Source organism: Pelecanus crispus, chromosome 7 (assembly GCF_030463565.1).
Source record: "Pelecanus crispus isolate bPelCri1 chromosome 7, bPelCri1.pri, whole genome shotgun sequence".
Taxonomy (NCBI): Eukaryota; Metazoa; Chordata; class Aves; order Pelecaniformes; family Pelecanidae; genus Pelecanus; species Pelecanus crispus.
In genome coordinates, this window is record NC_134649.1 from 43,812,502 (window position 1) to 43,825,310 (window position 12,809).

The window sequence follows — 12,809 nt, forward strand, 5'->3', positions numbered from 1 at the left end:
GAAATGCTCCACAGGAATCTCAGGTCTGGAATCGGTTTCCGCAGCACTGGGCATTATAGGAATTCAGGCCTATTGCAAGGCGCATCTTTTACTTTTTATACAATGATCTGTGATATACGACAGTTTTACATAAAACTGCCCAAATTTTTCCTTTCAAGAATTATTATTAATTTTCTTTTGCTACCTTCAGATTCCAAGGATGAACTTAAAAATTCTCCCTATACTCTCTGGTATGACAAAATATAAAGGATGCTCTCCCATATAGCTTTGTATAAACTCATGTGGGGGTGCACGCATATAGCTTCAACTGTAGCAGTAGCACAAAATTCTTCTGTAAAATACACATGTACATTTGATTACATTCATCATCTATCTCCATAGGCTATGCATAACCTGAAAGCATTTTTCAATTTTTCACTACATAGTTACATTATATATTTAATATCCATTCCCCAGAAAGTGTACATGCCCCTTTATTACCCCTGTTACACTAGATGGAAATCATGCCGAAGGCAGATTGCACAAAGGCATTTTAAAACCTGATCTGTGCTAAAAAAGTTCTTTTTTCATTTATTTTTATAGATAAGCATGTGTATTTTTGTTGCAGAAGCCAACAACATCATTCATACACTGAGCAATGACACTGAATTTAAAGTTAGCCAAGCAGCTCCACACTGACCTGTCCCACTGCTGTATACAGCGGTTCCACTCACCCAACACATTCCATACGGCTCAGCCATCACACTTGAGGTTCAAAACAACATGTCTTTATTTCAGTTTGGAAGTACTAGTTGTTCATCTCAACTCCTGTTTAGCTGCCTGAATTGCCTTTCCCATTAGAGCATCTAAGTCCCTTACAACCCCAAAGCTGTGCGTGTTGTCAGCTTTAGGGTAAGGCCACAGGGCTCGGGCATGCCCCAGCACTCACAGGTCTCAACCTGACACTCTGGAAGGTCTCCGGACATACCAGGAACAAGGGAGACCAGGAATCACCCTGGCTCAGGCTGGCAGAGTCCATCTGGGAAGACCAATTTGAACATCTATTGCTATTTTTCCCACTCACTGCCTTCCAAGAGGAGAAAAAGTCTTTCTTACAGAGCTGAGGCTAGAGAAGTTGGAGGAGCTCCTATCTCCACACTTTTAGAGCTGGAGTACTAGGACAGCAACACGTGCAGGTTTGTCTTAACAAGGTGTGTTCGAGCCTGTGTACAACGTCGTGGATTCAGCTCCACAGGAGCAGCAACACTCCGCAATGCTTTCATCTTCTGTTCATCATTTCAGAATCTTAAATGTACATTGATGCATAATTTATAGGGTGAAGGAAATTACTTCTTCTGGAAAGAGCCTCTAATGGGGATGGAGGCTCCTCAGCAGGTTGCAGTCACTGCTAGAGAAATGATTCTTATGCTCTATATACCGCAGGACTATTTTATACAAAAAGAGGAAGAATGGGGGGTAGAGAGTGCAAAGGGAAAATACAAAGGTAGGTGGGCAGAAAAAGGATAATCAACCCTGCTCTCATTCTGTCCTCTTTGGCGTTTCTCACAAAGAATGCTGCTACTTTGGGGTTTTGGTTTTTCATTTTGGTTTTTTTGTTTGGTTTTTTTTGGTTTGTTTTTCCAGACAAAATGTGTGTTTTCTAAGGATGTTAACTGCTAAGCAGAGATCTCCACGTGTGTGCCATACACGTGAGACCAGCTTTTATTTATGGCACTGCACATCACTATTTTGTGCAAAATTGAAAATTTCAGGTCTTCTTGTAAATGGTTAAATCTTTTTGCGATGGATGCAACAAAGTGAATGACAGGGATATACAGATGTTGCTAGTGTGGATTTTTATTTCTCCTAGACAAGAACATAGCACAGATGTTACCATCCCTCCTCCAATTACAGAGAAATATATGATTATATCTTTGAGTTTTGTTCCTTTTCAATTCCTCTAGCAACAAGCAAGGCTGGAGTTCGTAACAGTCCACAGAGAGCTGTTCCTCAGCAGAAAAACAGGCTTCTCTAAAGTATTTCAGATTTGCTTACGCTGAAATCGTTAGTCACTCTTCAAACCAACCATGGTTGTTGGTACTACTATTAGTGAATAATTATTTTCTACCAACACAGCGTGCTGTCTTAGAGGATCCCTACAAGTATATATGAACACATACAAAGAGCAAATACATATTTGAAACTGAGCGTGGCTCTGCATGGGTGAATTTTGTTTTGCAGAATATGGGAAATGCAGCCATTGGGGCTGAACTTTTCTTTTTCCTCCACAGGAGGCAGATTCAGCCTGAGTCAATATTCCAAAAAATCACAGCTCTTCCTTCAGATTCACACAAGGACATACAGGTCTGGGAAACAACCCAGCTCATGATGAAAAACTGCAAAAGAAAGCTGAACCCAGCTTCCAGGTGACATGGAGAATGACAGAAAAAGGAAATAGTCTCTTTTCCTCATGTTTGCTGGATGCAGTCAAACCTATTTCTCTTCTCTAAGCAGTTCCTTTTGAAGACATGGCACGTGGGCCCGGGTGTGGGGGCAGACACACCATTAGGAGGGACTGGCACTTAAAATTATCATCAAAACTCATGTATAATCCTAGAAATTAGAAAGAGAAAATATTTACCCTATGACTCAGAAATCCAAACGTGCACCATTAACAACTGACAGTGAACAGCCCAGCAAGGGTTTTAAAACACTCAGACTTGACATTATTTGTTCAAATTAAATCTGTCAATATTTATGAAAACCCATACATTTAAAAATATGCTTTAATAGTGTTTTGTGAGCCACTTGTAAGCCTAAAGAAGGGGCTAACTTCATAGCCAGTGTAATTTGTACTGAATATCCAATCAGCCCTAATTATTAACAGCATGTTACATGTGCATACACAAGCATCTGTCATCCCAGAGGATCCCAAAACATTTTCTAAAGGCAGCGCAGTACTTATGGCAGGACTCCCCGGGGTGCGGAGCTCCCCCAATGGCCCAAGTGAAGCTCTGCAAAACTTTTGAGGACTCTGTCCCTAACATGATGTCTCAAAGCTGGAAAAGAGCAGCCCATCTCCTAGATGAAGGAGATTTCTTGATGAAGACAGTGAGAAAACCTCCACTTTTCTGTGGAAATGCCAGTTTTGAAGCAGCCAGCGTGGCAGAAACGGTACTTTCCAATGTCCGATTCGTACGGGAACCGGGCTCCTAAGCTTTTTACTCTCTTCTCAATCACATTTGGATCCTGCCTACAGCAACCAAATTAATAGCTAATGGCAATGCATTCACTTGGCAGATGCACATGCCATTAACTGAATTCCTTGTCATCACCTTTCACTAACCCTTATTTTATTCAGTCCCGTGGTGCTTATAGCTTATTTAACCACAACCAAAGTTTGATGGCAGCTTTTACAGCCAAAACCATGACTTAATCCATGCACTCTAAAGCGCCACTCAGGAGAGTGCACAAAAATAACAATAATAATGAAAAAAACCAGAATAGCTGTTTGGAATGAGTTGGTTTCTTTTCATCTCCTTATCTCCAAGTGTCAGCAGCTTACACATTTTAGCATCGCGCACAGTAATTAGACTTCGGTAACAGCTAATCACAACAATAAGACAAGTTCTCATCATCATAACACTTCTTCCTTTGCCAATTCAAGCAGTGATCATAATCAATGAGAGCAATCTACAGCAGCTTCTACGCTGTCCTGCAGCTTACGAATTAAAGCAACACTGTCAATGAAGAGAACTTTCTTTTTACATTTTAGGAACGTAGTGATAATAGAAAACTTTTCTTATATTTCAAAACAACAAAACATTCTTATTAAATACTCCCCTGATGGGCAGTAAATTCACAGACTACCTTAAGTTGACTTGGAATTTGAAATGTAATTCACAGAAATACACCAATTAGCTACCCTTAAGTAAAATAACTATGAATCTAATCCATAAAAACTTCTGTCAATCACCATTCAATTCGATTTGAGTTGAAAGGTCTCCATCCATCCAAGATGCTGTTTCTGGAATGGGTAGAAATGCACAAGAACAGAGATGCAGTCTAAAAGGTTCTAAAGTGGAATGGATATGAAAGTCGGCGTCCACCCTGCAGAGAGGGAAGATGAGACCACAGAGGCTGCTGGGGTGGGACAGGGCAGCAGAGCTGACATGGGGAGGTGAAAGAAGGCAGAGGAGCTGCGTGCGAGGTCAAGCACGAGCTTGAGCATTAATCCTAATGGTACAACACCAACTGAAGGATGTGATCCCAAACCATGTATTTCAGTTACTTTGATCTGTAGGTGTTGGCTTTGCAGTAGCTATTCTCTTTTTTGGGGGGGAGGAGAATTTGTCTTGCTTTTCTGGTGTGAAGAGATTAGGCCTGGGACTGGGAGTACATTTGTCTCTTAGGAAAGCACTGAACAAGTTCTCGCAGTTCTGAATTTACTGACGCCTACTGTGAGGCATAATTTTGCAATTATAAAAAAACCTAAGAAACTCAAAAGCCTCTGTGTAGCACAGAGGACCCTGCGTCCACGAGAAGTGCATCTGATCTTCAAAGCTACCACTCTGTGTTAACAAGGACTCCATTAACAGCTCATGTTTTAAAAAGCAGCTCGTAGCTTACTGTATTGATGCAAATGGGTATTTTGGGAAAGAGGCTTGGGAGATAAGCAACAAAATTAAGCAAGGCCTCGACACGAAGACTTTAAATGTAATTATTAATGTAATTGTTTTCTTTACCGAGATGCAGCTCTTCTTCTCGGCATTGTACAAGAACCAAAACAATTGACCCTTAATTTTAGCAGAAGAGCCTCTGCTCATCTAATCCAGCAAGAGTGCTTGTGTCTGATTAGCACAGGATGAACTGACTCCTGGGAGCAGAGCTCCTGCTACACTGTTTTGTCTGTTCTCTTCCCAGATCACATTCTGCCACAGATTTCTACATTTAGATGACAGATCTGGCTGCTGTCTGTGGGATTCACCTAGCTGCAACTGCACATTGATTAGCAATTGCCTTGAGGAAATTCAGAGTATCCAGGCAACCGGGAGACGGCCGCAGATACAGCATCTGGATCGGAAGCAAAACCTAGGCAAGGAAAGAGATCTCAGAGAAATTAACCTGCAATATATGCAAATCCAATTTGCTTTAAATAGTAGACTCTCTGTCAAGTTTTGCAGTTATTAACGGTGAGGTTAACTGAAGCATCAGTCTGGGTTTCTTGTTAAATTAGTCAAAATGTTACAATATGCACATTTCAATTTATGTCTGAAATTTAACATATACTCCAATTAGTGTCCTTATAGGCAATAATAGCGTAACAGAAAGTCACCTACAGATCAAATCAGTCTCATTTATTCTGATTTTTCCCATGTTGAGATATCAGTAGGTATTGCCACATGCTATTGTTAACACTCATGTACAGCTGTGTCCAAGCACATTTTATGCATGGAAAATTTCTAACAAGCTAAAACAAAGCAAAGATACTTGAAGTAACACATAAGCAGTAAGATCTTGGTAGCATGGGGCATGAGATGGCTATGGAAGCTCAGGGTGTTCCCTGAACTTGGCTATAGTAGAGCAACTGTTATATCCACCTGCAAATAGATTAAAAAAAAAAAAATCATAGGGAACATAAACAAGCACGTGCTTGTGCACGGTATATACAGAGAATGCAGAAGAAGCAGCTGGAACACACCCTACCTAGCACAAAGCTGTAGGATTCAAGAAAATGTGACGTTAAGCCATAGCAGTACGCAACTCTTCTTCTTGCAAATACTGAAATATTTATATATATACTCTCACCACGAGGATGTGTCCCATTAACACCTTGCCTCTCTGGAAGGCGGTGCGAGCTCAGCGATGGAAGGAAAATGCCATGGCTTGCGGAGGCTGGGCTGCCTCCAGGCACAAAAGGGCTGCCCAGCTGCAAAGGGAGCTGGACAACATCAGCGAGTAGTAGCCAATTCTAGGGACAACCCCGGGCACAGCCAGTACCAAGCCACAATGCCAAAATGCGCCTGGCTGCCATCTATCAATGGACTACTGTGGTTAGAGAGTAAATAATGCCTTAAAATAACCTGAATACTAACTTAGGAAAATACCAACCAACTCATCGTATCTTTTTTTGCCAGTTGTTTAGGAACAACCTCTTCCCCCAAGGTTTGTGTTCTAAGATGAATCAAGAAACAGTGAAAAGCAGGACTCCTAATGAACAATTTCGGACAGAGCTCACATTGGAAAACTTCTTATTGAAAGTGCACAGACAGAAGCCAATCACGAATGCCATAGGAAATCCAAACCCACTCTAAAACCCTATCAGATATTTGAATATTTGCTCTTAGAGTTACTCATCTACCACTTTAGCTGTTTGTAGAATGAAGCATTGTTATCAGATGATACTTCAGCACAGCAGCAGTCAAGCTTAACACCGATAGTCATGCACATACACAAGAATGTGTTGTCTTTTTTCTTACTAGTGGTTAAAAAAAAAACCAAACAAAAAAATCCAAAGTATAAAAGCCAAAGATAGAACAGGAATCTTTCTTCAGTGCACAGATGTTAATAAGTGGATATTTGACATGATACATTATAATGGTGCTAAAGGAGCCATTATGATTTATTGAGTCAATCTGTAGTATGGAGACATTAATAAGCGGATCTGATCTTATTAAGCGGAACATGTTGTTCCGCTGCATGGGCATCCCCGGCATCTGCCACCCTTACTCGCCCAATCTTCCTGTCATGTTTTGCATGCCACAGACACAGCTCTCGTTTCAAGGTTGTACCAAGCTGGCGAGACCCACAAGCTGCGAAGACAAGAGCAGCAAAGAAAATCCAGCCATTTTGCTAAAGCAGCTGGGGGAGCGGGGCTGCTGCAGAGAAACCCAAGGAGAGCTAGCACATCAGATAAATTAGGCTAAAGGCATCTTGATTTGAAGCATGTTGCTGAATACACCTCTCTACTTCAGCTGAAATTCTAACTGCACTATTAAGGTAATTTATTACACTCATTAAGTACCACAACCAGAGACCCTGTCTACAGTAGCTAGTTTTATACACTTTAAAAATGTTAGCAAGTCACCCCATTACATCTTAGTCATGAGACTAATGCAGATTACTTATTACTTCTCTTGGCAATCACATAACACTTGTCCTGAGAATGAAAGATGATGCCTTGACAATAATACGCTATAATGTAATAACCCTTCACATGTTACAAAGTGCAGCACTTTTTCTTTTGAGGATCACTAAGTGCTGGGCAGGCATTCATTAACACAGCCTCAGCAGACCCTGGTGACACAGCCATCCCCATTCAAAATTCAGCCACCATACCCATGTCCCCGCGCGTCTCTGCACAGCGCCCATCCCCACTGCTGCATTCAGCACAGCCCTCTGAAATACCATTGCTTCCACTCTCTCCCTCCTATTTGTAATAGGAGATAACTGCAGGCACAGGGTATCTGCTGAAATATTAATGAAGAGAGAAGCAAGTGTTGTTTTAATAATCTCCAGGCCAGTATCCTGAAGTATAGAGCAGTTACCCGATCTGCCCAGGGCTGCTCAGCAGCTGGGAAAGAAATGGGAATAAAATCTGCAAGTTGTGGTTCTGCTCAAAACAGTCCTCCCTTGGGGTCCCTGTGAGAGCCTACAATTCAAATGCAGAAGTAATTGCTAAATAATTAGTAACCTACACAATTACTTCCATGCATCCATCAGTATTTTATGCCCTGAAGGATCAGTCAATAAATGCCTGAGACTATAATTATCATCATGTCCTGTCCACCAGAAGGCCTAGACAATGTGCAGTCTAAAAAGAGTTTTCCTTCCTAATGAGTATTGTCAATGGGAATTACTAACTTGCTTGAGTGTGTTGCGCACAGCTTTACCAGCACGAGCGTGGTGCAAAAAGCACCAATACTGGTGCAGCATCACAGGTCTTCCAGGCTTTCAGCTCCAGCTCCTGGATTCATGTGATCAACATGTTGCTTTCATTCCGGGGAAGAAAAGAAGTTTCTAGGCATTATGGTTAAAAATCAGCATGTTAAAACTGGAACTGAAAACCTCAGGAATTAAGGCTTGCAGACACCCCCTCCCACCCAATCAGGATTTTTGGAGCATTTTGGGTGCAGAACACACTGTGGAGGTGACAGGTGACCAGAAAAGCAGCTGCCATGCCCGCTCTGCATTCACCAGGATGTGAATCAAAAACTGCCCAGAGGAACCTCTTTGCAGTGCACCAGAAGAAATAATAATGACATTATTCAGCCCAGTAGGTAGGCAACACCTTTTTTGTCCTATTCAGCTTGCAGTTTCTCTCTTTGCAAATAGAGCACTTTCAAAACCTGGGTTGTTCTTTCAAAACCTGATACACTTTCTTACTCTTTTATGGTTTTCAACTGTTCTCTTCTTCTCGTTCTTTATTCTTTCCAAATCAATAGTATCCATATCAGCATCAATGTCCTCTGTATTACCCCTCTTCCTGTTTTCTAATCTTTCTCCCCAGAAGTTCTCTTCAGTAACTGTTACTAAACAAATGCTTGTGTTATGTCTTCTCCTGCCAGGTTTTTCCCAATGCCAGTGCCAGTATCTGGGTGGCTTTGTGCCTTCAAGAGGCAAACAAATGTCATCCAGTAATGCCAGAACTTTTATCTTGATTATTCGTGTCAGAAATGCAGAGCATACATCCGTCTCACCCCCAGCCACGTGCAGACGCTTAGAAATTAAGGGCCAGAAGGGACCTTGGGACCACCCTGACCCCAAACCACCATCCTGCTTGAGCCATATGAGCTTGTGGCTGCCAGGCACATGAAAACTTCCCCATTCATCGTCACTACTCTCCATTTCATAGCATTCCCCTTCCTTCATCTCCAAATCACCTAATTACATAGTAACAAAGAGCAATCCTATCTTTGCCATTTTTTGATTCCTACTCAGTACAATAGGTAGCATTATCAATAATAAAAGCTGTGCATTAAAGGTATTATTTTATTGCTCTCCAGAGAGAAATAGAAGATCATTTCCTTTTGTTGGGTTCCATTCCTCTGGTTTAGAATACGCCATCACTGGCAGGGTCAAAAACGCAATCAACTTAATCATGGTGGTACATTTAGGGGAAAAAAAAAAAAAAGAGGTAGCAAAAAGCAGCATAAAACAAATGATAATTAAAGTAATCTAAGACTATAAAGCCAGGCAATAACAAAGACTTGGACATTATAAGTCTAACTCACTTTGTGGTCTGAGTTTTTTGGCGGATTGTTTTTTTTTTTTTTAGACAAAATTGCTGGTGATTGCAGCATTGAGTCTGAATCACACCATCTTCCAAGATCTAATCAAGATCAACACTGTCTTGATCAATACAGTTGTAAAGTAAGACTTCCAAAAAAAAGTACAGCAAAGCCATTAAAGAAATCTCAGAAGGCAGCAAAATCATTTCTTGAAGCTGAAAGTGAAAAATGAACTTTATTTATTTCACAATACAATCAAATAGTAATGTGTCTTGATGCATATGTGTACACACGCATCATCATTATTTGCTGTATTCTTATTGATTTTTCCTTCCATGGGCCAGCTCTCCAGAACCACTATGCACCGGCATCACTGATGTCAACGGGGAAAGAGGCTTCTCAGCACTTCTGACAAATTATTCCTTTAAAGTTCAGACACTTTTATCACCCACAAAAATGAAATACGCATTAGACTTATGAGATATCAACCTCATCTTCAGCAACTCAAAAGAGCAACCCATGAAATCTAAACAGTTTAGCTGCTACTGCATATAATCACATAAGCAATGAAACTACCATGTTATAACCGTCCCAGATGGGTACAGCATTTCCTGAAAACTAATTCCCAGCAAGTCCCAGGAGCCAGATTACAGACAGTTACCCATTTTGTCTTTCCAAGTGGAAAGGTCACCAGAACAAATACGATCAGGAAGTAATGGCGAGGCAGTTCAGCTGATCTATTTCAAGCACCATGACAAAGAAAACTAATTTAGTGTTATAATTAGAAACATGGAGGGGAAAAAGCTCATTTTGGAGAAGTGCTGCTGCTGGAACGCTAGCATTGGTGCTGATGGAGCTAATCAGCTCAGAGAGGTAGAAGAGTGAAACCAAGTTATACATTTAGCATCCTCATGCAAACCAGGTTTGACACTGCAATTGTCTGCAGTTGGGAATAAGGGCAAGGTTTAAAGGTGACCTTACAGGGAGTTTCTAAAGAAGTAGACTAAACAAACAGTGTTTCAGGACTTTTTTTTAGAGCTTGAAAACCCAAACCACATGTCACAATCTTTTTTATTCATATTTGTTGACTACTTTTCAAAGACTATCAGCTATTTGTGTGCAGTTCATATTTTTAAATGCGTTTCACGTTACTTATTAATGGCTGCAAGAGTAAGGCTTTTTGAACTTCTCGTAGCTACAACAAGACCCATTTAACTTCTTGCAAATGGAAATATGACATGAATGACATGAATGAGCTGAAGTACGCTCAAAGGACTTTCAAACCTGTAACGTATTTCTTTTCATTGTCTTCTCAAGAGGTACATTTGAATGTTCTCCAGTGGAAAAAAAAAAAAAAGAAGAAAAAGGAAAAAAAGGAAAAAAAGAAAAGAAAAACCCAAAAAACACCCCAAAAGGAGTTTTCAGTTTAAAGGAGATAAGGATGGCAGGTTTTTTCACAAAAAGCCTATTATGAACCTAAATATGGCCAATTTGCCTTGCATTTTCTTGGAAGTCAAAGCTGTCTTTTTCCTGCTCTTACACTAGTAACATTTCAGTGCCCCTTGGCTGTCTCAGTGCTGTTGTTTGTAAAGCTGTGCTGTAAAAAGGATCAACACAACAACCTAAGTTAGAAGTAATTATCCAAGAATAAATACAAAAATAAAAGACCAAAAGCAGTGCATCATGTAGAATCACAGAATCATAGAATCGTTTAGGTTGGAAAAGACCTTTCAGATCATAGTGAGACACAACTGGGTGATAAAGGATGTATACTTAGGGAAGATGAAGGGAAAGAGAGACAGCAGGAGGGAAGAAAAAGTGAGCAAGGAGATGGGCTATAGTGGACACAAAGAAAAGATGCATTTTCATTCACTGCCTTTCCTCAGTATTTTGTTACCAGATTTCATATCAGATTTTCCTGGCCTACTAATGTTAATCTTATCTTTAGTTAACTTGAAAGGAAAAGACAAAAGCACAGGATTGTCAGAATTCCCTCTCTATGGTACACAGAGAAAAAGGAAGTAGAGCATTAGGATGGGAAGTGAGGTCTTAACTCCAGCTGGTTAACACAAATGAGGGTGTTGCAAGTCTGGTGTCCTACCACGGTTATTTGAAGAGCTTTTTCACTGCCTGTGGCTCCATACCTTCGTAAGTTCCTACTTCCAGAAGGGTCCCACTTCGCTCCAACTCCAGAAACTCTTCCACAGTCAGAAAGTTATAGTCCACACCAGGCACTTCTCCTTCTCTTGGAGGGCGGGTTGTGCCTGAAAGGAAAAATTAGCACATTAATGTAGTTGTAGGGGTTCAGCTAGAAGTTAGGAGTCCACATAAAAACAAGACAAGACATAGATCACAGGTTGAGTTGGCACTACCAGTTGTTCCACCCAACAACAATGTTTTTGATATTCCCAGAAAGACTCTCTGGCAAAGAAATCTCTCATATCACATGCAAAAACACAGCTGAAAGAGTTTGGTATCTGGGAATATGCCAGTAATTACCTTCCTGCCATTAGCACAGTCTCTCATACTTCAATAAAATTGCACACACATCTGTATTCTCAAATAAGGCAACTTCCTTCTAGCTTCCATTATTTCTGTATCACTTTATCTCACCAAATATTCTTTCACATCATAAAGATCTTTTCTCCCTTCTTTCTTCTTAATATTTTATCTCTATTTATGCTATTATTTTTATTCAGCATTAAAAAGTACTGTGAGACAGTTTTGATGCACCATTCACACATACTCACTAAAGAGACAACCTGCAAACTTCTCACAGAAGTTCATCTATAAGCTCATTCCAGTTCAAGAAATACTTTTTCTTTTGAGTAATAATTCACACTGAATCTCTTGCTAGCACTCGACAATTTAAGTAGTACTCATAGAGAACGGGGCTCTCTGATCACTGCTACTCTGGAGCTCTGAAACTCTTCACCCTTCTGACCAATTTACAGCCCTTTGAAGCATGGTGTAAGATGAGTCATTTCATGACTTCCTGCTAAGATGGCTTGGGCCACCACATTTTAGGTCACTGAGCACAGCTTAATTGATTAAGATCAATTTCTGTTCAATACCCTTTATTTTCCATGACTCCGGAGGCTAGGAGATGGCTGGATTCTGTGCATCTGAGATTAAATACAAACGACAAATTTACAGATGGTACAGGAAACTGAACTTTAGAAGAAAGAGCAGTGTTAGAGAGTTGGAGTTGTCCGAGTGCTGTGGCCACAACCTATCTGCTGGCTTGGGAATAACTTTAGAGATGTGGAAACCATACCTAACATTTAATGAAGCATGATTTCTCACTTCTGTAGGACTCTTCCGGCCCCTGGGCAGTGCCTTCTCAGCGCATACAATTTCTTAAACTCTCTATAAAAGGACTGAAGAAAGTATAAAGAAGCTGAGCTTCTGGAAACTAATTGGGAAGATTCCAGCTCTCAGACGTTGAAAGAGCATAAATTTACCATGCCTGCATCTGGCAAATGTTTTCCTCAAGTGCCAGGGAAGTGGAAAGTCTGCTATGCCCTATTCATCTGAGAGACTGTTCAAGAGGTCAGTCTCGATAGTGACACCCTTGCAAGACTATCACTAGATTAATTT

At 40.6% G+C, this 12,809-nt stretch overlaps 1 protein-coding gene across 1 annotated transcript in view; it reads right to left on the reverse strand.

Annotated features, from left to right (window-relative positions):
• The window catches only part of MAGI1 (membrane associated guanylate kinase, WW and PDZ domain containing 1), a 360,601-nt gene that overhangs the window by 79,689 nt on the left and 268,103 nt on the right, over positions 1-12,809 (reverse strand). The window contains exon 3 of the mRNA XM_075713622.1: positions 11,354-11,473. Within this exon, the coding sequence (XP_075569737.1) occupies positions 11,354-11,473 (120 nt within the window). The remainder of the gene's footprint in view (positions 1-11,353; positions 11,474-12,809) is intronic.